The sequence below is a fragment of the Polyergus mexicanus genome, unplaced genomic scaffold, assembly GCF_030449975.1.
Source record: "Polyergus mexicanus isolate NDT 795.1 unplaced genomic scaffold, iyPolMexi1.0 SCAF_4, whole genome shotgun sequence".
Classification (NCBI taxonomy): domain Eukaryota; kingdom Metazoa; phylum Arthropoda; class Insecta; order Hymenoptera; family Formicidae; genus Polyergus; species Polyergus mexicanus.
The window spans coordinates 10,065,379-10,092,159 of NW_027223324.1; the positions used below are offsets into that span (position 1 = coordinate 10,065,379).

The following is a 26,781-nucleotide window of genomic DNA, read 5'->3' on the forward strand; positions in this document are numbered from 1 at the left end:
GCCGGAACAACGTATTCATTGTAACTATGAGCGCGAGGCATGATTATAACAGGCGCGTGAATAACCACGTATGGTTTTATGTTCGGGTGACTTCACGGTGCTGATAAAACTCGTATTTTTAACAATATTTGTTCGTTTAGATATTAATATTAATTAACGTTTGCAGTAGTTTGAAGGGAATTAAAGTTTTTAATAAAGCACTATTAATCACGTAGGGAATATTACATTTACTAATTTTTCAATCTTACCTAAACAACAATTTTTTATTTTCTATAAAAATAATAATGTTCACAACCCGAAAATAATAGACGTTCTAGAAATTGTGTTTTCTTGGAAAGAAATAGCTAAAAATATTTGTTAAATGTTGTCGCCAAAGTTATCGGAAACGAATAATGTACTCGTAGTACTTGCGAAGGAGATTTAAGGACTGTAATATAATAAATTTGGAGTACTCTCCCTCTCTCTCTCTCTCTCTCTCTCTCTCTCTCTCTCTCTCTTAATCACTAAAAGGGCGTCGTTTTCCAAAAGATGCGCCGGTTCTCGTTCTCTTTGACGTCAACGTAACGACACGTCAGCGAGAAGGTCAGGCTGCATCGTTTCGTCTTAGGAGCACAATTACAAAAGTTTCCCTTTTAACGTTAATTAATGAGAGAGTCCGCCGTACCGTATTTCATTATGGCGCTATCCATTACGAAGGCGGCCTCATCTCTCCGAGTTGGGCATGCTTTCGATTCTCCCTCGGGAGAAAGATCGTGCCAAACTGATTTACGAAGAGCGATTGATTTTTTTTTTATTCTCCTCCTTCTTGCATAAAGTTAACCCCGTTAACCATAAAGATCCGCCGTCGCGGATACGTCTCGCAAAACGCGCGATTTTTGTACGTGGATCACGCAAGAAGCCGATATTTCTCGAAATCGATCACTGGTTAAGGTATCTTGTCGCGAGCCGCTATCTGGAATTCGATCGCGTCCTTCTCGATGGAAAAGAAAACGTAAGTAGACCGACGGACGTGTATACGTTTCAGGCGACAAGGGATGAATAATGATGCGCGTTGCGTTTCAAACTTCGTATAATCCTGAAAAGGACTGGAATAATTCACAAAGGATCAGAAATGGCTTTAAAATCGTATTGCAATACTCTACTTACGATGTAATAAAGCGATATGATTTTAATCCCGTTTAATCACTGATCGCATCAAAAATTTAGAGCTATGTTTAGGCGTATCGCGCTACTTTTATGCATCTAAGAATTATCTCGCATTTTCGAATGAATTCACGCACGAGCGTGCTAGGGTAGACGAAGGTTTAATCAACATTAGATACAATATATCTTGCAAACCCAAGAAAGATGATATATGTAGCGGACTCGAAGAACACGTACCGAAACGTTCACGTTTACGTTCGCGGATGACGCGCTCGAACAGTTACCGGTTCGCCCACAGATTTCAACGCATTCGCCAAATATGGCGCATCGAAGTCGAACTCGAGAAGTCGCATACGGCCAGTTTCCCGCCCACACAATGACCCGTCGTCGCTTTTTACGGGAAACATGAACATAGACGGGCGTCGTACTTTCGCTCCATAAGTGAAATGATCCATGGATGCGCAGCGTATTTCGGAACTTTTTCCAGATCAATCGCGATAACTGGATCGCGTCTCATACCCCCGGGGAGAAGTACGTGAAAAATTTTTTAAATAAAACGTAAAAATTGCGATCGATGCGAATTTGTGTTAGTGATGATGTGAATTTATGTTTGATAATTCTTTTATAAACAATAAATAATTTTACACATCGCGCCTATAAATTAAATACATAATAATATTAAATCTTTTTAATCTCTCCTTTTTTTTTATTTTGTCCATATATTATTTACCTCTTACTGCATATTCTCACCAGTCATTTGTATTTCTTTATGTAACATATAATAAATCTTCGGACGCTGTCTGTCATACGATGTCATCCCGATCCGTAATGTCTCCGACGATTGCAGCTTTGTTCGGGTAATGACACATTTCATTATGTACGTATACTAAAAAAATCAGCGTAAGAAACAAGCGTTCATTAAAATTAATAAACGTCTGTACGTGAGCATTTTTTTTTAACGAGCTAGACACACCTCGCACATACATAGTTGATGCCTGACATGAGTCGGGTTTACATCTCGACGCGAAAATGTGTTAATATTTTGATTAAGTGAGAAAATTGCTCGCTCGATTTATTTTGAAGGACATATACAGCAGGAGAAACACAAATATGAATGACTTAAGCACAAGCATGAACGACTTAAACGTTTTTGTTTGTATGCGGCCGGCGTATCTCGTGGTTCATTACTTTTTATAAGCGTTTCTTGCGAGTCGATCCAAGTAACCATATAATTTACAGTGTCTTATGATTTGAGCGATACCTCACTATCGCAATTTTATGCCGATGAGTCAGTATTTGCGGAATATATCAACAAAAGACAATTAGCATCTTTTACGGCCGGAGACTCTATCTAAGATTTTATACATCTCCGATCACGATCAGATCGATGATCGTGAATTTTTCTCTATTTATTTAGACCGCAATTAGAAAAAGAAATAAAGTCACAAGATCTCCAGAAAGTATATTAAAGATTTGTATCGATTGCATTTCATAATTTCACCCACAATAATGCATTACTCTCTTAAATAAAATTAATATATTATTGACGAGCGGTATTAGTTATAAGCCTCGCAAACAATGAAATGTCACTGGAAATCAGTTAATGACAGTGGCTGATTTTTCAATGAAATCTTACTGCTATAATCAGTGAAACATAAGACAAAGAGAGCGAGTGTTTTCACTAAAATACTCATTGATCTTTGGTGAAATCTGCTTTAATCAATGACATTTTCACCAATTCAGTTTAAGAGAGTAAAGTTATATATGTAATTTTCGCAATCAGTGACTAAATAATTTATGTCTCGTACAATTAGGCGTTTTACAAGATATGTCATGTGCGTAATAGAAGGATAAATAGTCACATCTATTTCCTATTAATAAGAGCTCGTTTGTAGCAATCAACGAGACAATTGCTCCTTTTAAAATCGCGGCTCGTTAGTCTCATCTTGCCGCAACTGTCTCCAATCGTCTCTGAATAATAGACATTGGCGACACTTGTCCGGATCGCTCGTCCGGACACACCGGCTACGAGCTTCGTCGTACTTTTGTAGCCTACGTCATCGCTCGGTTTACATCGCGGCATCACGATGGACCGGTTCTGCGAAGGTGCTCCCAGCGTGCGATTTCTCCGTCGCATTCGCGTCGCTTGTCGTCCGCAATTTTTCTCATTGCTAAACATTCAAAGAAAAAGAATATTTGCCTGCGCGTATGAATCATTGCGCCTCGCTTATATAGAAATAAGTATCAAGCACGCTCTCTTCTCTCGTGTCGCGCGTAAATTACCACGCCTTTACGCCCATGCGACTTCCTTTTCCATCCTCTTTTTTTTTTCATTATTTTGATTTTACATTTTGCCGCGTACAGACGTAATTTGTACCTCATGTTACTTACGATTAGATTGTAATAATTTTTCCGAAGGCTTTTCTCCTCTTTAATAAAAAATATCGACTTTTACACAAAAGGGAGAATCATCGTACGATTAAAGCGATAAAAACTTATTGACAACAGAATTTAATTGTAAAAGTTTTTCATTTTTAAATATGCGCAATCCCGAATGCGTTTCGCACGGGTTAATCTGCGGTATGGAGGAAAGTTTAGTTGGGAATTTTAACCACGTATAGCGTGTACGAGAGAAATCAACAGGTGTACGCGTGCACACCGATGCAGGAAAGATAAAAAGACTACATCCTGCGTTTACGTGTGCGTTACGTAAGCGCGTACACCGATGCGCGCACGTGCGCACGAAGCGCGTCTATGTCTACAAGTTGGCGTAACGTTAAATATCATTGAGCAAATTTCATTTTTGCGCTATATACAAAGTTGCGATGAAAAATAATGATGACATGCGTATAAAATATCTCAGTTGTATTGCCTCGTTGCAATAACGTCGCAATCAAAACATTACTGAATGTATTATTTTTTTATTTTGTATGCAACATTTACCGAGACAACAATTGATTATTTTCCGTCGCTTTTCGCGGTTTGTCGCACGAGCGCTGGAATTCGCTCGCGTTATTGGAATTTGACATTGACATATTTGCGACGTTATCGCGATACAAATACGCGCGTGACGAAAAAATGTCGTCGGATAAATAAGCCGCGACGGAGGAGGACGGACTGTAATCAATCGCGATCGTAACATAACGTGCTGAGCGATATAAATACATATATCTGATCGGTAGTAGCGGTGTGTACTCCAACAGCGTTGTGCGTTCCAACACGTTACCGCGTTATCGGTCGTACATAACGAACGCGAATACGTCCCACGCCGTGTGTGGGACACACGAGGATGGGTGGTAACGTCCCACGCCGAACCAACGGGTCACGTATGAGCGTACGTACAGAGGTATGAGTGTGGAGAGGTTCCGCCGCGGTGCGAAAAGTAGGGATGCTGATGTTCTCCAGGCATGAAAGGTCCATGGTCCGTGTATGTGAGTGTCAGTGAGAAAGAGAAAGAGTGTACGTGGAAGGACGGAGAACTGTGTGGTTACCTAGATCAGCGACGGCGAGTCACCGCCGATGCCACATCGACTCGCGATATTGAATTGAAAACATCGTCGGTCGCGTACGCGGATTTGGATGTCGTCTTGATCGTACTTTTAAGCAAAAGAAAAGATAGAGGGAGAAAGAGAGAAGGAAGGAGAGGGAGTTGGCATCGAAGCGAGAACGAGAGGCGCGCAAGCAAGAAGCTCGTATTTGATGCGAGAAAGTTCCGAGAAGAAACGAGTTTGTAAACGAGGCCGGTCACAGCGGAGCTTCAGTTCTCGATGAGCGATACACGCGAGCGGCAAAGTTACGGTGATTAAATAATCGCGGGTGTATGTATATGTGTGTGTTTCGCGAACGTTTTTCATTACATTTAAGACGATCACGAATCTTTCGCTTGTGTGAAAATTATTTTAAAGCGAATCGGACCGTGAGTCCGATCGCGGAAGAGTATCGCGATGACTGTTCACAAGAAAGGCGCCGTATCAAAGACAAAGAATACAGGGACTGCGAAGAATGAAGTGGCAATTACATCCTCGGACGTCGTGACGACCACGGAGACGGTCGAGGCTGTATCCTCGACCAGTATGGTCGAGGAGTCGAGACAAATAACGGAGAGCGAAGCCAGAAGTAGCACGACAGAGGTCACGAGCTCCAGTCGCGAGATCGTCATGGATTCCAAAGGTAACGTAATCAAAGTTATCGAAACATCTCCGCAGACGGTTCAGCGGAGCAAGTCCAATTATAAGACCGGGAAGAGTTCTCAGGACTTTATAGCCGGAGAACAGACGCAATCGATTAAGCAAGCGAAGACGACGCGCGAGATTCCACGCGAGGATGCGAAATTTCTCTCGGAAAGTCGCATTGTTCGAGAAGAATCGTCTGAACGGATCAACCAATCCGTACAGATGCAAACTCAAAGCGAATCTTGCTCGACGGCTCAACAATCCATCTCCTCGAGTACATTAACCGAGAATTTATCGACGAGCGAGAATCACAACGGACATGGTCGATCCACCATCGTGGACGTCAGAAACAGGGATCACGTTCCTGTAATCCAAACGTCACGAACGACCGAGAATACTCGCGCGAGCAGCGAAACGTGCGAGACGGTAACGAAAGACGGCCAGACAGTGTCGAATAAAAGGAGAATTCGCGAGACGGGGGAGAGAATCGACGACAATGGTAGGGAGGTGTCCACATCGAGTCGGGAGGTTGACAGCGAGCGTACGATCGCACCTTCCAACGTGACAGTCGTTAAAAGTATCGATGATACCGTTAATAAGAACGCGCGCGGCGCCGATTCGAAATCAACAAAGTCAAACGTCGATATATCGACTCGCTGTTACAAGCCTGGTCAATCCGCGTGGGACGGCACGTTCGTCTACGAGAAGCCCGCCGCCACTCCTAGAGGTAAGAATATCGTCGACGAAACGGTATCCATGAGTTCGAGAGTTCACGGTGACGCGCGGGATAGCGAAACGAGCGTTAAAGTCACTCGGGAGACCTCTGCCACCGAGGAGGTTATCGATCAAGTATCATCCTCGAGCACGACCGTGATACGAGATTCGAAAACGGTCATCGACGAAGGTCAACTGTCCGCGACGACTCATCTTCGCGATACCGTATCGTCAGAGAAAGTGGCCGCGGACACGACAGATTTCGCCGGAAAAGAGAAACATTCGAAAGGACCGGTTCGTTACTCGAAACTCGGCGATTCCGCGTGGAACGGGAGTTTCGTCGTGGAGAAAACTACGACGCAGCCAAGACGACGTAACGAATCCGACACCGTAACATTCCGCGGCGACAACGTCGCGGAAACGATCGAGAGAAAAGATTTTCGCGAAAAGAGCGTGGACGGTACGTACGAGAAGGAGTCGTCCGAGAGCATGCGCGTCGTAAAAGGTGCCACGGATAGCACCAGATTCATTTCCGAAGAGCGACGTGACGTAAGTAGAGAAAGTTTGTCCCGTGTCGACGATGCGAGCAGGGAGGAACATCCTGCTCGCGTATCTAGTCCGTTTCATCGAAGAATCGCCAGACCCGATGACTTTGCGTGGAACGGTGAATTTGTTAACGAAAAACCAGGACGAGACGATGCGAGAAAGCGTCCTCCCTCGGATGTCATTGTCGTTCGACGAACGGAGAAACATCACGACTCCGTGGACGTTCAAGATGTCACCGAAGAACAGAACGTATCCGAGTCAGTTTCGTCTTCCTACATCGTCGAATACGCGATTTCCAATGACAAGAAGAACGTCGAGAAAGTTACATCGGTATCCGAGGTGATTCTGGAGGAAGACGTTACCGAGGATAGAACGACGCGTGGTCCTGGAAGTCTCGAGAGACAGTCGAAACGAGACACTGATTCGCGCTGCTATAAACCTGGCCAATCCACCTGGGACGGTACCTTCGTCTACGAACGACCGAAGACGCCTGATAGTCGCCGAAAGCCGGAAGACAAGCGAACAGTGAAGACTGTCGATATTCGAGATGTTACGGAAGACAACTCGATCAACGAGGCCGATGTGACGAGTACCTCTTACATCGTCCAACATTCATCGAGTCAGCAGAGCTTCTCGGACGTCAAGGATGCCAGTCTCACGTCCACGATTTACGAGACAGTCGTTTACGAGGGACGTCCTGTTGAAATGACGATCCGATTCGACAAAGATACGGCTCGAAGCCAAGTTTCGAATATCAAGGAACATCAGCCTAGTCCCTCTCCGCGTCTTACGAGTCCTGAGAAGACGCCCAAGAAGAGAGATCTACCAAGTACCAAGCCCGGATCGTCCACGTGGGACGGCACCTTCGTGCTGGAAAAGTCGCAAGAGATGAAACGACCACCTAGTAGAGAATCCACCGACGGGAGACCAATTGACAGCAAAGAGACATCCGTGGCTACGTCGAAGAAACATGTCAGCGAGATTAACGTCGATCTTCAAAACGTCACGCGGGACGTATCCAGCACGTCAGAGATCGTGGAATCTGTCATTGTGGAGCAATCGGAAATGCGCGAGAGTTACGCGGATTCGTCGAATCTCGATTTCTCGACGACTTCCGTTGAAACTGTCATCATTCGCGATGATCAACCAGTAACGACGCAGAAAACGGTGACTACTATTCAAGAAACGCCAACGAAGAGGGCGTCCGCTGATGATGTAATCGCCGACGTTAAGAAAAGTACCGTTAAAAGTCCCGAGAAGAAGAAGGAGCCTCGTATGGATGAGAGAAGTCATCGGCCTACGAAACCAGGCTCGTCGACGTGGGATGGATCCTTCGTGTACGAGAAATCAGAGGAGAAGAAAAAGATACCGAAAGATATTGGAATTGATAAACGTAGTTCGACTAAAGAAAAACCGCTCGACGTTACCGATCGCAAAACAGTTACGATATTGGATACATCGAAGGATACAACGAACGTTGCTGATTATTCTACAAGCTCTACCAACGTCGAACAAACCTTCGTTTCTGATTCAAAGACATATGACATATCGAAAACTTTTATCGAACAGGATAAAGTGCACGCGATCGATTACGAAAGACCGAGACAGCTTGTCGATGAGAAACCTAAACCGTCGCCGAGACAGCGTCCGAAGGATGCCAAGAAGCCTGGAGATGAAGAACCGCGGAAGAGTCCTACGGATAGAACGTATCGACCGTCCAAACCAGGCGCCTCCACTTGGGACGGATCTTTCGTATACGAGAAATCGAAAGAGAAACCGGAAGATAGGAAGGTAGCGAAAGAAACTCTCGAAATTACGGATAAGCGGAGTCCGATTAAAGAAAAACCGAGTGACGTCACTGATTATAGAACATCTGTCACGAAACTCGATACTTCGAAGAACGTAACAAGCGTTGCCGATTATTCTACGAGCTCTACCACTGTCGAGCAAACTTTTACCACCGATTCAAAAACGTATGACATATCGAAAACTTTGATCGAGGAGAGCACGGAGGATAAAGTGTACGCGATCGATCACGAGAGACCGAGACAGCCTATCGACGAGAAGCCTGAAACGTCGCCGCGACAACGTCCGGAGGATGCCAAGAAACCTGGAGATGAAGAACCGCGAAAAGGTCCGCTGGATAGAACGTATCGACCGTCGAAGCCAGGCGCCTCTACGTGGGACGGTTCTTTTGTGAACGAAAAACCGCAAGACTCGCGAAAGAAACCAACAGGCGAAGAAGCAATCGAGAAACCAAGAAAATCGCCAGATAAGAAACCGGAGTCGACTCCGATCTCTGAAAAAAGACCTGATGAGAAGACATCGCGGCGAGATGTCACCGAAAGCCGATATATCGAAGACATCACCGATATCACGCGCGAGGATGTCACGCGCACATCCGAAGAGGTGCAGCAGTCCTCTTACGTAATCGATCAGTCTTCAAGTTTTACTTCCGTGCAAGACGAGCGTGTCATCACTGAATTTACTACCGATACGCGCAAGGATGTGGTGAGTAACTGTGAGGCATGAAAATGCTTCTTTATTACCTGTCCATAGTTGGAAATCGTTATTTAAAAATGCGACTCATAATTTTCTGGAATAATATTTAAAAAAACGGACTCACATTAACTCTCTCTCTCTCTCTCTCTCTCCCTTTTCATATCTATTTCTAGAAGTATAGAAACAATAAGTCAAATAATTATATATATTGATATATAAATCTTTGATGTCGCTGTATCTAACATCTCGATAATTGACAGTGGCCAGATGTTGAGCAGAATAATAAGAATCTTATCGAGAGACACACAACATAGTCCTTGTTCGAACGATACTTTCACTTCCCATTCGGGCGAAGGCTAGCATGTTCACGTGTGCGGTGCCGTCGAAAATAATTCTGACGTAATACAACGATTCGCAGCATGATAGAAAAGGGTCAAGTGTGTAGGAGAAGGAGGGGGAATTGATTTCGTTAAACCGAAATGAGATGGACAGCGTTGCGTTCTTGATCCGAATTTCTGCACGATCGAATCCTGATTCGTCGAACTAATACAAAGCTTTGAGCGAAAATCGATATTTCATACATGAAAGCGCGCAGGGAACCTATCATTGTGTCTCAATCATTATACATATTATTATAATCATTTTGAATTATCTTATTACGCGCTCCATTCCAGTAATATCATCATTATTAACGCGAGAGATCAAAGCGATAACCTTTACTTTTCATTAAAGACAAAGTGGACTTTGATATTTGTATGTATTTTCCTTTCTTTCTCCTTATCTTTAAGAAAACCCTTTATATATTTTAACATAATTATTTTCAAAGTCATATCAATTTAAGGCAATATTATATGATATTATCATGTTATCTCGATAAAGTTGTGCTTTGAATAAATTATGTCAGATATTATATCGGTGTGGAGATATTTTCAACCGACTCTTTCGATCGTTATATTATTATCCATTAAAGAGAATGCTTACGGAGAAAAAAAATGATTGCGATTGTTCATATCGCAGATAAGAGTCCTCGGGATCACCTCTGGCGTGTGCCGCGGACGCACAAGTGTAATCACCTGCAATCAAGTTCAATCGAGCGCGCGCAAAGTGACAATAATTGCATCCGATATCAGCAAATTTGGCAGTGATGTCATCGTCCAATGTAGTCCGCTTAACGCACGACCAATTGAATTTCACGCGTGTTCCGCCTCGCTTATCGCGCGGTCGCCTCGTTTAAGTGCCATAGAAATCTTAAGAGACGCCACGCTGAAAGAGAAAGAGACGCGTATATATACTTGTTAATGTTACTTATCACGCCGGTTACAGCATTGATAGCAGCGATAGATAACGCTAAAAATAATAACGATGATAGGAAGGATCGCATGTGTTTTCCGATAATTCATTTCATCCGCGTACTGATACGCTGTATAATTTAATATTGATGTTCCGTAATCGTCAAATAGACAATCACGGCATCATCGAGTTTTATACAGTGACCGCGGGTCGCTTCGGCTAAAAGTTTTCATAGCAATGCGGATCGATATCGAACGTAAAGATAAACGTCACGCAAATTATACTTTGGACTTTGCTATTAGAACATTAGTACTCCTACGATACACTATTTGAGATTTTCAGTAGAAACTAATTTTCAATCGAATTTTCGATATTTTTCACTTTTTTTTTCTCAACTTGCCTTTCCTTTCTTTTTTTTTTTTAATAGAAACGGGTTATTCGATATTTTTCTACCGCGCTCCATTCTCTTGCAGTTAGGTAAGTTCTTAAAACCTCGTCTCGCGTAAAATTTTATGATTAACGTGTATGTCGCTTATTAAAGATTCTCAGCGCCGGATACTTCTCGCCGTTAACGATAGTGAACTTCCTTAACCGGAGATGCACGGAACAATCTAAGACTTCATCCCACGCTCGTATTTCGCGGGAGTATCGGGAACGACGCTCCGGACTTCATGCAACGTTATAGTTAGAATGCTCGAATGCTTCGCTCAAGAATATCTAGTTAATACAACGACGGCTTATCGCCGATAATTTGCGATGCGTTTGCACGAACAAATTAAAAATAGATATTAGTAACCTATTACACGAACAATTCGTTTTCTCAGACTAGTTTGTTCCGATTCTCACAGCCGTGACTTTATTCCGAGGTCTCGAGATGATCGATAAAATGCTTTAGCACTCACACATATATTTCCCGTGAGTATTGTTTCATCTATCTTCGTGAGTGAATATGTGTGTGTGTGTGTGTACATTTGTCTGTATATTGAATATATAGATATTTTTCGCAAAAAATCTTCGAGTTTTCCAAAGGATTCCTTCAGGAATCTCTTCGATTTTATCATCTAAAATCTAAACGAGGATGTCCCGAATACACTTGCCGTCTCCACGTGACGTCGTTAACCGGAACGATCTATCTCGATATCATATACACGGTTTACACGGACTGTTTTTGATTGTTCAACATGCAAACAGCTATAGAGAGCGTGCCCTACTTGCATCGAGATGCAATGATGTGAATGACGTGATATCTGCGAATACGCGTGATCGCGTTTCCCCGGCGAATCGGTATTACTATTTTATGAGATAGCAATGCCTGTATTACGGCATCGATAAATACGTGATATTTTATTAACGAAGCGCAATTCGTGTTCGCGAGCATCAGTTCTTTCAGACGAAAACCCTGCCTGTCAGACTTTTAATTACTCTATGAAAAACTAACGGCGCAGAGAAATGTTCATCTTTTTTTTTTTGTTTAACAAGTTTTTTAAAGAGAGAAATTTATACTCGTCGCGCAAAAACTCGTGGAGCCAAAATTATGTAAACGAGCTTCATTATGAGCGACTCGCTCGTTGATATCGTCGAGGACGGGCAATCAGCTTAAAGACCCAAGCTGCTTAAATCGCTAATTAAATGCCAAAACTTCATTTGATGCGCTTTGTGCGAATTACACTTGAGTGTTAAAAACGGAGAGTAAAGGATTTGGCTAACAGTATCAGCAAACGTTATTTGCTTCGTTATAGAGTTACTGCGTCAAGTTAGAGAACGAGCGTGTTCGTGACTATAATGAGCAACTCCAACGAACCGAAAATAGATGCGCGAAATTTTTAAGCGAATGCATAATATAGCGCGATACGATAATGTAGAATCTCAATTTACATTTTAAAACCTTAAAATTGTCAATGAAGAATTGAAAGTTATGTGAGCAAAAGATACTTCAAAATTCTCTACATTTGGATGAAGAATAGAAATTTTCTGACGAAAAATTTCAAGATTTCGAAACACATGCCAAAATAAATTTCTTCGTATAATAAATTATCGTTTGCATCGCGACGCATACAATATTGTCTATTTCTGGTCTTTCGCAAGTCGTGTATAAGCGAGGAATTACGCTGACGACGAAACCGAAATCGCAAAAGTACGGTTCGGCGGTTCGGCAAGCGACGTTACACGATATGTATGTAAGCATAAAAGCCACATGTGCACCGATCTCGCGTTACTTGCATTCCGTCGAACTAACATAAGCACCGCCGGCGTTGTACTAATCTAACTCGTGCTCGTGGCGCTCATTATGCATCTACGTTTGAAGGCCGTAATGAACGCCCGCGGAAAAACGGAAGCCGCGTTTACGTCGTTATTACGCCTTCCAGTCTGCGTTAACGTGCTGTCAAGACGTTTATCGCGAAGGATTTGTATACCGTGACGATCGTAAATCTATGCTTTTTTTTTAAATAATTGTCATGACATTGACTTTAGGCAAATGTGCATAACGCTGTTATAAAGTCATTACGAACAAAGTAGCATCAAGTTCGTACAAGTGGCATAGCTAGCGAATGCATAACTGATCACCTCCGTTTCCTGACACTTTCCAACAATTTTTATGCATCAATGCGAGTACTTGGTCATAACACGTCCAATAAAAACAAAGTATGTGTATATATACTCATAATGTATATAGCATAATTCTAGGTATCAGAGATATTAATTTACAGAAGCGTGATAATGCTTGATATTATAGTCCACGTAATAATGAACATCGTATTTTGCGCTATCCGTTATCAGTAATTATTGACAGAATGATAATTATGGCGACTATTGACCGTATTAAGATGAGATATCCATCCTGCTCCGATATCTCTAGATAGTTGTAATCAATTGGGTCGAAGAAGTTAGGTAATTTGTTTCCGTCTTACTTTTCAGAGAGATGTCACCGAGTCAACGAAGAAATTTATCGACAAAGAGCAGGTGACTAGCATGGTAGCGCGGGATGTCGTCGATGACACCCGATTCGATGCCGTCACGGGCCCGGTACCCCAATCCCCAACGAGTTCCACGAAGAAGCCGTCGCCGGAGCGACCCGGTTATCCTCGTGGAATACCTGGACTTAGGGAGGACGATCGATCGAAACCAATTCCCGCCGCTGGAAAACCCAGTCGACCTCCGCAGCGCGAGAAAAGCCCTCAGCGACCGGCAGAAGATGACAGGTGAATATGAAAAAATATTTTTTTTTTACTTTTTTATATAATTATATATTATTGTATATTATATTACATTCTTTAGCTTTATATTTACTTGTTTTCTCTCAAGATATGTATATATTTAAAAATAAAAAAGAATAAAAAAAAAGAAAGGGGCAAAAACTATACTAATTATTTATAATTTGTTAATATCTAATTTTGTTGCAAAGGCCTACCAAAGTTCGTCCAAAGTCACCTGAGAAACTTCGTGATTATACATCGCCGACTAGAAAATCACAACCAGCGGCTGGCAAGCCGAGTTGGCCCGCGGAGAAGCCCGGAAAGCCGACAAGACCGGAACAAGATGACAAGCCGAAACGAGGAGATCAAGTTCCAGATTCTCTCGACGAGGACGCCGATGGCCCTAGACCGATACCGGATATATTATCGAAAATCCCTTTGAAGGAACAATGTATTTGCGAGCTTTGTACTTGCGGGTAAGACTTCCTTGCATAATTAAATATTCTTTTTACATGAATATGCGTGAAAAAAAGAAGAGAAACCGATATAATTTAATTCAATCTAAATTAGATATTGCTTATTAAGTCAAAATTAAAAATTTCTCTCTTTTTTTTTATTCTCTGAAATTTCTCTTCTTTTTTCTTATTACTCCTACATCAACAATTCTAATATATCGCGAGAAATATAATTAACAACTAAAGCTAGTGCAAATATGATTTAATTTAACTTATCTATACGTTGCGGAGATGAACATGACTGACCTACTTCGAAACATTATTAACAAGATCAGAATACAAAACTTATCGGAGTCGAGATGCAAATTCACGAGGAGCACAGGAGATTGTCTTCAAGGCCATCTTTCCTACTCTATTAAATTTGTTGAAATGATTTATTCAAAGTTGGACATACATTCGTTGATATATAAATATATCTACGGTGTTGCTCTTTAATGTTGTCGTAATGCAAGATGTATTATTTTTACTCTACTTCGTATACATGATCACAAGTTTCTTATTAGGAGAGTTTCCCTTCTTTCCATTAAATTAAATAGTTTTAATCGAATGATATTCTTGTTTAATATAATTCAATTTTTGCTATAAAAATATCCATAAAAAATTTATTAAAAAAAGGCAAGAACATCTTATTCGCATCTTTTTTAGAATATTTTATATACATATTCATAATGTGCAAAAGTAAGACACGAGACAGATCCTTTTATGGCAAGTTATTTCTGGGCGATGGCAAGTCATTGCACAGCATTCCTGCCATATTCGAACTTTTTCCAACCTACGTAGCTTTATATGACAATGACGAATCGTAGAAATTTACGATACAACTTTGGCAATTGCGTTAGACATACCATCATTTTTGAAGAATATTTATCGATTCTTCCAAGGAGAGTAGTTGATTATGTAAAACAAAATTAAAGTTGCAATATTTTTAGTTTCTCTTAAGGTTTTCATACACGAAAATATTAAGAGATGAAAAGAAAATTAAGCCTGGACATGTTAAGCAAACTGTATATTTTTCCTATTTTAACTTTACTTTAGTATATATGGCTTTTCAGTAACGACAGTAATTACAATACATGATATATTTTATATACACATATGGTATATGCGTGTGAACTTCAGTGAAATGTCGTCAGATTGAAAATCTTGACCTAGATAAAAGCTCGACAGTGCAGACAGATTCGCGAACGAAAGGCGTAAGCTCGGAGCAAATTAGTCGTGTCGTGACCGTCTCAAGAAGTAATTGCGGTTCGTTTGCTTGCTAGCGATTAGTCGTCGGAAATTTCTACGTAAGTCTGCTTAACTTTGAGAGATCTAATATAATTTCTCTCGTCTGGTTTAACACGGCTCTAAAGGAACGTTCAGAACGCGTCACATGTAACGCAAAGTTTTATCCAATAAAAAATACATGAGAATATATACTCGGCTGTGAGACCATGTCTGACATTTATGGAATTGCATTCCGACGGTAAAAAGAAGAGTAAGAAAGAATGACAATAACTGGAAATGTGTCAATGCTACTCAATATACTTATACAAAAATAGGGTATCCCGTACACGCTAAATCACGTTCTCCAAATAAGTCGAATTGCTCTGCATAAAATATTGGCGAGGATATTCGCTTCTTTTCTCTCGCCATCTACGGGTAAATGCCGATTGCCTTCGAAATGTGAAGTATTCCTATCGGGATACGTGATGCGCGCCTCTCAAAAAAAGAAGAGATGATAGTTTTTCATTAATTAATTGCGATTAAAGCCGAAAGAAAATTTTACGGGCGAAAGAATCGTATAATATTTTTAATGCGATTACACACGTTGTTGTACACATACTTATTTAATATTTTTGTCTATAATCTGGTCAAAGAAAACGTTTAATTATAACAAATCACATACATTATAACAAATCAAGTTCTATTGCACAAAATGATTTATCCAGCTTATCGTAATTCTCGCATTATTTAAAAATGCTTATTTTTAATTTTAATCGTATGTGATATATGTTATTAAAAGATATAATATTAATATGATATCTAAAATGATATAATTAAAACGTCGTGTATCGAATGAGCTAATCGTCGTAATCTGAAAGTTTAATGAGCCTCGTTAAAAAAGAGTGGCGTCTATAATGGTACACACAAGATGTGTAGGTCCGCAATTACATATGGTAAATCCGGAATATAGTTTTTCCTACAGATTGCAATGAGATCATAATTTCGTTTCTATATCCATCTCGCGCGCGGTAATGGCGTGCTGCAAATACTAACTTCGAGAGTAACGAGACATTTAAAATCACGACACAATCGCGCACAGAGACCTTTATACTCATTATAAAAGGATTGATGCCCTTTTGCGTCATATTTAAATCTCTGTATGCGCCAAGCCTTTGTCATGCACCAGCTTCGTTCGGATGAATATAGAAGCGGATAACAAGAATTTTCTGCGAAGAGAAAACGCTCTTCTTTCTCTTTATTAATATTAAACAGGTATATAATATGTATACTGTCGTACTGTGATATACATAAGAGTATAAGTGGAATTTTGTTTAATAAAATATGAACATTTTTTTAATATGTATATGCCACTCTTTAAATAAAAGCACTTTTTTTTGTTGTCATTATTTTTTTTTTTTTTTATACGAAGATGTTTTTTCAAAGCATGCTCATGTTTCGCACGAGTTGAGAGACATATTGTAGACGTTGAATCTATTTTTATTCTGATTCTAACAAATGATAATATTTTAGACGTCATCGCTGCCCGCACAACTTGCCTCAAGAACAGTTTGAATTTCCTTATGAGAAACCGGTGCATACGGTAACTTCCTATCGCCAGGATTACGATGAAAAACGTGTGGAGAAGCAAACGAAATATTATCATGAGGATCATTTGCATACAGAGGGCGAATTTATCGGACAGAGACGAGCCGATTATGTGGCTATTAAAGGCGAGAGAGCACCGGTTAAAAAGCCACAAGATCATCTGAAACCAGAGGGTGAATTCGTCAAAAGACCAAAAGAGGAGGCACCTAAGGGTGAGAGAGCACCTGTAAGAAAGCCACAGGCTAGCTTGAAGCTCGAAGGGGATTTTGATAGTAAGTTTTCACACTTGCTTTATTTTTCATTGAATTGTTATCTCTGTATTATAAGTTTCATCCGCGCGCGCACACACACATACACATACAATCCAGCGATTTTTTTAAGTGTACCAAATTAAATATTCTTTTGTAAAATCGTCCGCATATTCAACACAAATAAAAAAAAAATTATTTTCTCACATTCCAGCTACAACAACAACAGAGCTAGTTTTCACCGGTACTCCTGGCGAACGACCGACTCCAATACGTCGCAATACGTACACGAAGATAGAGGGTGATTTCGTTGATGAAACAACGACGCGGTCCCAATATATCGATCATCATAATATTCAACGCGCTGAGATCATCAAACGAACAGATAACCTCACCGTGGGAGAGGGTGAATTCACTGTTAGTACCTTGAATGATGAATTTATTTCGATTTAAATGTTTATAATATTATTGTTTTTTTTCCTATTTTCTTTCATACTTTTATTGTTAAAAAACAAAATTATATTGCAGGGTACCTCTCATATAAAGGAGGATTTCCAGACTCACGTTATTGAGCGCGAACCTCAGTGGCGACCAAAATACCCTGAAGACGTCGATCGGTTCTACAGTAAAACTGATATCACGGACAGCACTACAACTACTCAAGAGCAATATCGAACTTTCGATCAGACGGATTACAAAAGCACTATTGTTGTAAGAAGAGCTGACAATTTGAGACCCGAAGGACCCTTCGAAGCATTACCTCACACGAAAGATGATTATATTACATCGATATTGCCACGCAGGCCGGAAATACAGAAACCTAAAGATAATTTAAAACCAGAGGGACTGTTCGAAGGACGCCCCAAAGATGATTATACACCAATCAGAGGAGAACGCGCGGATGTTAAACGCCCGGAAGATAATTTACGGCCGGAAGGTCCTTTCGAAGGTCGACCTAAAGATGATTATAAACCTACCAGAGGAGAACGCGCTGATGTTAAACGACCCAAGGATAATTTGAGACCAGAGGGACCATTCGAAGGACGTCCTAAAGATGATTATTCACCTAAACGCGGCGAACGCCCTGAAGTAAAACGACCAGAAGATAACTTACATCCTGAAGGACCTTTTGAAGGCCGACCTAAAGATGATTACCGACCAACTAAAGGCGAACGAGCTGACGTTAAACGTCCTCAAGATAATTTAAAACCAGAGGGATTGTTCGAAGGACGTCCCAAAGATGATTATACACCAACCAGAGGAGAACGCGCGGATGTTAAACGCCCGGAAGATAATTTACGGCCGGAAGGTCCTTTCGAAGGTCGACCTAAAGATGATTATAAACCTACCAGAGGAGAACGCGCTGATGTTAAACGACCCAAGGATAATTTGAGACCAGAGGGACCATTCGAAGGTCGTCCTAAAGATGATTATTCGCCTAAACGCGGCGAACGCCCTGAAGTAAAACGACCAGAAGATAACTTACATCCCGAAGGACCTTTCGAAGGCCGACCTAAAGATGATTACCGACCAACTAAAGGCGAACGAGCTGACGTAAAACGTCCTCAAGATAATTTAAAGCCAGAGGGACTGTTCGAAGGACGTCCCAAAGATGATTATACACCAACCAGAGGAGAACGCGCGGATGTTAAACGCCCGGAAGATAATTTACGGCCGGAAGGTCCTTTCGAAGGTCGACCTAAAGATGATTATAAACCTACCAGAGGAGAACGCGCTGATGTTAAACGACCCAAGGATAATTTGAGACCAGAGGGACCATTCGAAGGACGTCCTAAAGATGATTATTCACCTAAACACGGCGAACGCCCTGAAGTAAAACGACCAGAAGATAACTTACATCCCGAAGGACCTTTCGAAGGCCGACCTAAAGATGATTACCGACCAACTAAAGGCGAACGAGCTGACGTAAAACGTCCTCAAGATAATTTAAAGCCAGAGGGACTGTTCGAAGGACGTCCCAAAGATGATTATACACCAACCAGAGGAGAACGCGCGGATGTTAAACGCCCGGAAGATAATTTACGGCCGGAAGGTCCTTTCGAAGGTCGACCTAAAGATGATTATAAACCTACCAGAGGAGAACGCGCTGATGTTAAACGACCCAAGGATAATTTGAGACCAGAGGGACCATTCGAAGGACGTCCTAAAGATGATTATTCACCTAAACGCGGCGAACGCCATGAAGTAAAACGACCAGAAGATAACTTACATCCTGAAGGACCTTTTGAAGGCCGACCTAAAGATGATTACCGACCAACTAAAGGCGAACGAGCTGACGTTAAACGTCCTCAAGATAATTTAAAACCAGAGGGATTGTTCGAAGGACGTCCCAAAGATGATTATACACCAACCAGAGGAGAACGCGCGGATGTTAAACGACCCAAGGATAATTTGAGACCAGAAGGACTATTCGAAGGACGTCCTAAAGATGATTATTCACCTAAACGCAGTGAACGCCCTGAAATAAAACGGCCAGAAGACAACTTACGTCCCGAAGGACCTTTTGAAGGCCAACCTAAGGATGATTACCGACCAACTAGAGGCGAACGAGCTGATGTTAAACGTCCTCAAGATAATTTAAAGCCAGAGGGTCCGTTTGAAGGACGTCCTAAGGATGACTTCATTCCAAAAACAGCAGAACGCCCTGACGTAAAGCGACCGAAAGACAATTTACGACTTGGAGATGATTTTGTAGATCATCCTAAAGATCAATATACGCCTGGTGAGAGACGTACGCCAATTAAACATCCGGATAATTTGTATCCTGAAGGCGATTTCGAAAGACCTGAGCCAATACCTTATGGTCCCGGTGACAGAGCATCTATCGTACGTCATCCTGACAATCTATTTCCAATAGGAGAATTTCCAGACAGAAAAGTCGAGCCTTTTAAACCGGCTGAACGTAGAACTCCTATTAAATACAACGATAATCTTCGTCCAGAAGGTGATTTCATAGGAAGGCCTAAGGATGATTATAGACCAACTAGAGGAGAACGTGTCGATGTCAAGAGACCGGAAGACAATCTGAAATCAGAAGGACCATTCGAGGGTCGACCAAAGGACGATTATAGCCCTAAGAGAGCCGAGCGTCCAGAAGTAAAAAAACCACAAGATAATTTAAAACCAGAAGGACCTTTCGAAGGACGACCGAAAGATGATTATTCGCCCAAACGTGCCGAACGTCCAGAGGTGAAACATCCGGAAGACAATCTACGTCCCGAGGGCGACTTCGAACGACCAGAGAAGGTACTTATTGGTCCAGCAGAAAGACGTAGCCCAATTAAACACTCAGATAATCTTAAACCCGAAGGCAAATTTATTGGTAAGCCAAAAGAAGATTTTACACCTATAAGAGGCGAGCGCGCGGATGTTAAAAGACCGACAGATAATTTGAAACCGGAAGGTCCATTTGAAGGCCGGCCGAAAGATGACTATCGACCGGTGCGAGGAGAACGCATGGATATTGTTAAGCGCACAGATAATCTTCGTATGGAAGGAGACATAGAAACATACAGATCGAGAGATGAGTACATTGATTTCTTGATACGCGAAAAAACCGAGATTACTAAATATCAAGACAACTTACGTATGGAAGGTGAATTCATCGATACGAGAACGCGAGATGATTTCAAAATCGTTAAAGGCGAACGTGTAGACATTGTTAAACATCGTGATAATTTAAAACCCGAAGGTCCATTTGAAGGCCGCCCGAAGGATGATTTCTCGCCCAAGAAAGCAGAAAGGCCTGAAATTAAAAAACCAAAAGATAATTTAAAACCAGAAGGCGATTTTGTACGCCGACCCAAGGAAGAAGCACCGACAAAAGGCGAGAGAGCTGATGTTAAAAAACCGAAAGACAATTTACGGCCAGAAGGAGATTTTGAGAGACCCGAGAAAACTTCGATCGGTCCAGCAGAGAGGCGTTCTCCGATTAAACATGCTGATAATTTGAAACCAGAGGGCGAGTTCGTGAAGAGGCCTAAACCTGAAGAATTTAAACCTGCGGAGAAACCAATTATAAAGAAACCGCACGATAATTTGAAACCAGAGGGCGAGTTCGAGAAGAGGCCTAAACCTGAAGAACATAAACCTGCGGAGAAACCAATTATAAAGAAACCATCCGATAATTTACGTTCGGAAGGTGATTTCGAAAGACCGGAGAAAAAGCCGATTGGTCCAGCGGAAAGGAGAACTCCAATCAAGCACCCGGACAACTTGAAGCCAGAAGGAAAGTTTGTAGGCAAGCCTAAGGAAGAAGCTCCAAAAAGAGGAGATAGAATGGATATTAAGAGACCTGAAGATAACCTTAAGTTTGAAGGAGATTTTGAGAGACCTGAGAAAACTCCAATCGGACCGGCCGAGCGACGAACGCCTATCAAGCATCCTGATAATTTGCGGCCTGAGGGTGAGTTTGAAAAACGTCCGAAGGAAAAAACACCTCTCAAAGGCGAAAGGGCAGATGTTACCAGACCGAAAGATAATTTGCGTTCGGAAGGTGAATTTGAAAGGCCTCAGAAATCGCCAATCGGACCAGCTGAACGGCGGATGCCGATTCGACACGACGACAATCTGCATCCGGAGGGTGAATTCGTTGGACGACCAAAGGATGACTTTACTCCCAAACGGACTGATCGACCGATCCAGAAGAAGCCCAAGGACAACTTGAAGCCTGAAGGAGAATTTATAGGTAAACCGAAAAATGATTATAAGCCGATGAAAGGAGAGAGAACCGAAATTGTGATGCATCGAGACAACTTGAAGATGGAAGGCGACGTAGACGTTTACCGATCACGAGACGATTATGTGATCACATCTAAACGCGAGCGCGTGGACATTGTTCAACGCGAGGATAATCTAAAGATCGAAGGTGAATTTGTCGATATTCATCGACGAGACGATTATCGAGCCACACGTGGCGAACGTAGCGAAATTATCAGACACGAAGATAATCTTCGTCCCGAGGGTGATTTTGTGTGTGAACGTCCGGAAAAGGCACCGATAGGTCCGGCCGAGAGAAGATCTCCCATTAAACATCCCGACAACTTGAAGCCGGAAGGTGATTTTGTGCAGCGGCCAAAGGAACACGCACCTATTAGGGGAGACCGAGCAATCGTCAGGAAGCCTAAGGATAATTTGAAGTCCGAGGGCGAATTTGACAGACCAACGAAATCGTCCATTGGTCCCGCTGAACGGCGATTGCCCATCAAGCATCCCGACAACCTTCATCCGGAGGGAGAATTTGTCGGTCGACCGAAGAAAGATACGCCATTGAAAGGTGACCGAGCGAATTTGAAGATAGAGAAACCGAAGGATAATCTTCATCTCAAAGGAGAATTCGCAAAACGTATCCCGAAGAAGGTGGAACCAGGTGAGCGAAGAACGCCGATCAAACACGAGGACAATCTATATCCCGAAGGAGACTTCTATATCATGCCTAAGGAGGATTTCATTCCGAAGAGAGGAGATCGTTCGCCGGTTAAGAAACCTCAGGATAATCTTCGCCCCGAAGGTGAGATGGAAGTATCTCCGAAAGATGATTACAAGCACGTAAATGGAGAACGCGTGGAAGTACGGCGACGCGAAGATAACTTACGTATGGAGGGACAGATGGACATTTATCGTTCGAGAGATGATTATAAGAAAATTACAAAAGTGGAGAAAGTAGATATTAAGAGACATGAGGATAATCTCAGAATGGAGGGCGAGTTTATGGATGTGCGTCGCAAAGACGATTACGCACACGTGATTTGTGAACGCGTGCCAATTAAGAAGCATTCAGACAACCTCCGTCCGGAAGGAGACTTTGACAAATACGAAAAAACCGTTGTCAGTCGCGGAGAAAGAAGATCGCCGATCAAACATCCGGATAATCTTAAGCCGGAGGGTGATTTCGAACGTAGAATCACCACGGATAAAGTTGGTCCCGGTGAACGACGGACACCGATTCGTCACGCCGATAATTTGAAGCCTGAAGGTGATTTTATCGGACGCCCGCGCGACGACTTCACACCTAAAAGGACGGAAAGGACCGAAGTTGTGAGGAGAGAAGATAATTTAAAGATGATGGGCGATTTCGAAGGTACAACGTCTCATAGATCGAGTTACACGGTCATGCGTGGCGAACGCGCGGATATCAAGTCGCACGAGGATAACTTGAAGATCAACGGCGGCACTATGGAAACGAAAACGACTACCCGAGATACTTACACACCCTCGAAACAGGAACCTTCTGCCGCTGATAAAATAGTGAATCGTCGAAAACATATGGAATCGTCTATTTCGCTTGGTGACGACACTACTGTGATGACTACGACGAATCGACGTAACTACAACACTTATACGAAGCGTACAGGAAAAGACGTTGCTGCTAAGATGAGTCAGATGGAGTCCGACACGAGAAAAATCGTGGAATCGCAAACTCTGACAGACGGAACGGTTATTGCGACCGTAAAACGGACTACAACCTCTGCTCAGTCCGATCAAAGAGTCGCCAATGCCCAAACTGTCACTCATCAACAACAAACACAACAACATGTTATCGATCATTGTATCCCCCAACCGATTGAGGTATCTGGACCGCAGCCTGTTGATTCGCGAAAAACTGCATCCAGTCAGCATCACGAACAGCATCAGAGAATGCATTTAAACGAGCAACATCTGCGATCGCAAAATATGACGCAGACTCGTCGTACGGTCGAGGACAGATCGATCACGGAAGGACTGAATCATCGAGGACAGATCTCACGAGGAGAAGATACATCTCGTTATGGGATCGACGCTATGCACGGCGAACATCACAGACAGCAACATCAGCATATCGAACGTCATCATCAGGAAGTAAGTAAGCGCGATTACGTAAATATGCAACACATGGAAAGTCGGCAGAGATCTGCGACGAGACAGCAGCACGAGCAGCACACTATCTCCAATCAAGCACAATATAATTCGAGCAGTCCGGAATTTCGGCGGACGATCAATGGACAAACGATCGTCGAACATTCGCACGTCGATTCGGCCAAGAAGATTGGCCATCATCGCAAGAACGTGATATCCTCATCGTCGGCTGATGTCAATAATGCAGTGCTTTGTCGTAATGGTGGTGTCGCTACATCCACCGAAGCGCTTCACACGATCTCGTCGACGGCGGCTGATCAACGAAAAAGTATTTCGAACCTGGCCGAGAGCGGACAGTACATCAGCAATTCGAGCCACAGCAATGATAGACGTAGCTTGACCTCGCTACATCGTAGTTCTAAGGAGGTGAATCCTTGGGCCTCCTCCAGCTACGAACGCCCGCAGAAAATCGTGCGACATGACAACCTCACTGTTGGCGGAAAGTTCTATTCGCAGAGCGAAGCGAAGAGTTATGGTAATTTCTCGCAGAGTTCTCAGAAAGTGGAACGAGTACAGAGGCAAACAAATGCATCTCATATTAATTTAGGCGACGGCAGTGTCGTCAATTCTAGCATGTACAAGAGAGAATACGTTCCTAGGCATAGGGGACCGTGTCCAGCCGCTCTTTTAGAAGCAAAGCAGGCGCCCTTCAAGCATACCAGAGACACACAGAAACACAAGTTTTACATGCCCGTTGTATCCAATTAAATTGGCTTATTAAAATTTAATCTTTTATTCAATTTTCCAGAAATATTATGCTTTTATTAATCTATTTTAATATTAAAGCTTTTCTTGCAAAAATGGTTATATTTATATATAATATATAAATATCCATTATAGCATATACATATAGTTTTTTGGAAGCTCTATTTTGTTATATCGACTATATGGGGTAATAAAGATATATAAAATACTTAATAATTGTAATATTAATTAGTAATTATAATTATAAATGATATAATTATAATGCTAATTAATTCTTATAATTATTAATTTATTATTAATTTTAAATTAATAACTACAATAATTATAAAAATATATATATAAAATAAATACGTATTTTACCGTATATTTTACTTTTAACGGTGCTCGAATTTTTCCATGACTGATAATCTGAAAAGGATTATTTCGATAATGCGGGCTGTGATAAACTCGCGCTTGAGAAAAATTAATTTATCTTATATCTGTTGAAAATTTATTCTGGACAAAAACAGTTGCGAGTAGTTATAGTTATTTCTAAATTACTATATCAACGAATGAGATTTAATCTACCGTGATAAGTGTCTCTTGTATAGTCTCTTGATATTAAAAATGTAAACTGTTGAAATACGTATATATATATATATATATATACTATAAGTATATACAATTACGTGTATCATTATATCGGCATTACGATGTTAATATACGCTATCCCTTTTTTTTAGAACGCAGTCACAAGTGAAAATAATTATATTGTCGATATATATAAAATATCGATTATCGCAAACTTTTGTCTGTCCACAGGTAGATGGATGCCTCATTACAAATTTCTTTCTTCTTAAAACACGTGTATACAAAGCAATAACTAGAGCTTAAATCCGTGATACGATCGGATCTGATGGAACGTTAGTTTCGTCCGATAATTAGGATAGTGCGCGTATTACGTTATTCTCTATTTTGCTGGCCCTATAATAGTATAGGTTTTTATATCGGCGATGAGTTTTCTCGCTTATGGTTTTATTTAATTTTCAGCTTATTTTATATTGTCGCACAAATAACGTTAAAGTTTAAGAATATACTTTCAATATGTTATAAATAGAAATTATATATTTTATTTTCTTCTTCTTTCTTTTTTAGTTGATTAATGCCCGTTGTAAACGGATAATTCAACTACTGGATGTTGGTTTATTTACTTTATATCGAACATTTGTTTTAATTTTTGAATAAAATTGGTTGGTAATTATTTGTTGCATGAATTTTGTTACCCCATCACATTTATTTTATTAATGCCCTTGCACAATTGAACACGATAGGAAAATATTTATCAATATTATTTACTGTCTATACAATACAATGCTCATATATATATATATGTATACATGGATGTATAATTGTCACAGAGATTAATTAATTAATTCGTAAGAAAATTATATTAATGACAATTGTTTTCTAGTCTAAAAGTGATTAAGACAGATAATATTGTACGTATTCACATCCTCATTCATCAAAGCAGTTTGGATGTCAGTATTAAATTAATTAAGAGCCAAAGGATCTGCCATAACAAAATAATATAATAGAAGAGAGAGAGGAGTGTGTACATATAGTATATATATGTCTATATAATGACAATCGGATCGTTTTCATATCAACACTGTTGGCATGGCCATAGGCTGTTCGCAAATAATGCGAATGGATAGAGCTTTATAGGTCATGGCTGACAGAAAAAAATCTCTCAATTATGTTCCTAATTTTTTCTGAAACTAGGCTGCATAGACAATAATGGCTCTGGTGCGTATACTAGATTTTACGCCCCGTAGAGATATGTAAAAAAATAAATATACGAAAGAGATATCGAGAAAAATAATATTTTTTACTATATATTACTAAGTCTTGGAATATATGAAGCACAGAGTATCTCTAATAATTGTATCTAAAATAACTTTTAAATATCTAAAATAACTTTTATTAAGTCATTTAATAGCGCATAAAGTTACTATAATTTAATATCATTGACTTTTCATCTCGATTG

General features: G+C 41.1%; 1 protein-coding gene across 1 annotated transcript; it reads left to right on the forward strand.

Annotated features, from left to right (window-relative positions):
- Positions 1-4,333: 4,333 nt before the first annotated feature.
- Positions 4,334-26,781, forward strand: Sdb (SAXO downstream of blistered). Its single transcript, XM_070295095.1, has 6 exons — positions 4,334-9,086; positions 13,284-13,567; positions 13,771-14,037; positions 16,813-17,159; positions 17,350-17,552; positions 17,664-26,781. The coding sequence occupies exons 1-6, from the start codon at positions 5,088-5,090 to the stop codon at positions 24,756-24,758; spliced, it is 12,195 nt and encodes a 4,064-aa protein (XP_070151196.1). The 5' UTR covers positions 4,334-5,087; the 3' UTR covers positions 24,759-26,781.

Coding starts and splice junctions, on each gene's coding strand:
- Sdb (XM_070295095.1), top strand. CDS start 5,088: ATGACTGTTCACAAGAAAGGCGCCGTATCAAAGACAAAGAATACAGGG. Junction 14,038..16,812: donor TGCGAGCTTTGTACTTGCGG/GTAAGACTTCCT, acceptor ATAATATTTTAG/ACGTCATCGCTGCCCGCACA. Junction 17,160..17,349: donor GCTCGAAGGGGATTTTGATA/GTAAGTTTTCAC, acceptor CTCACATTCCAG/CTACAACAACAACAGAGCTA.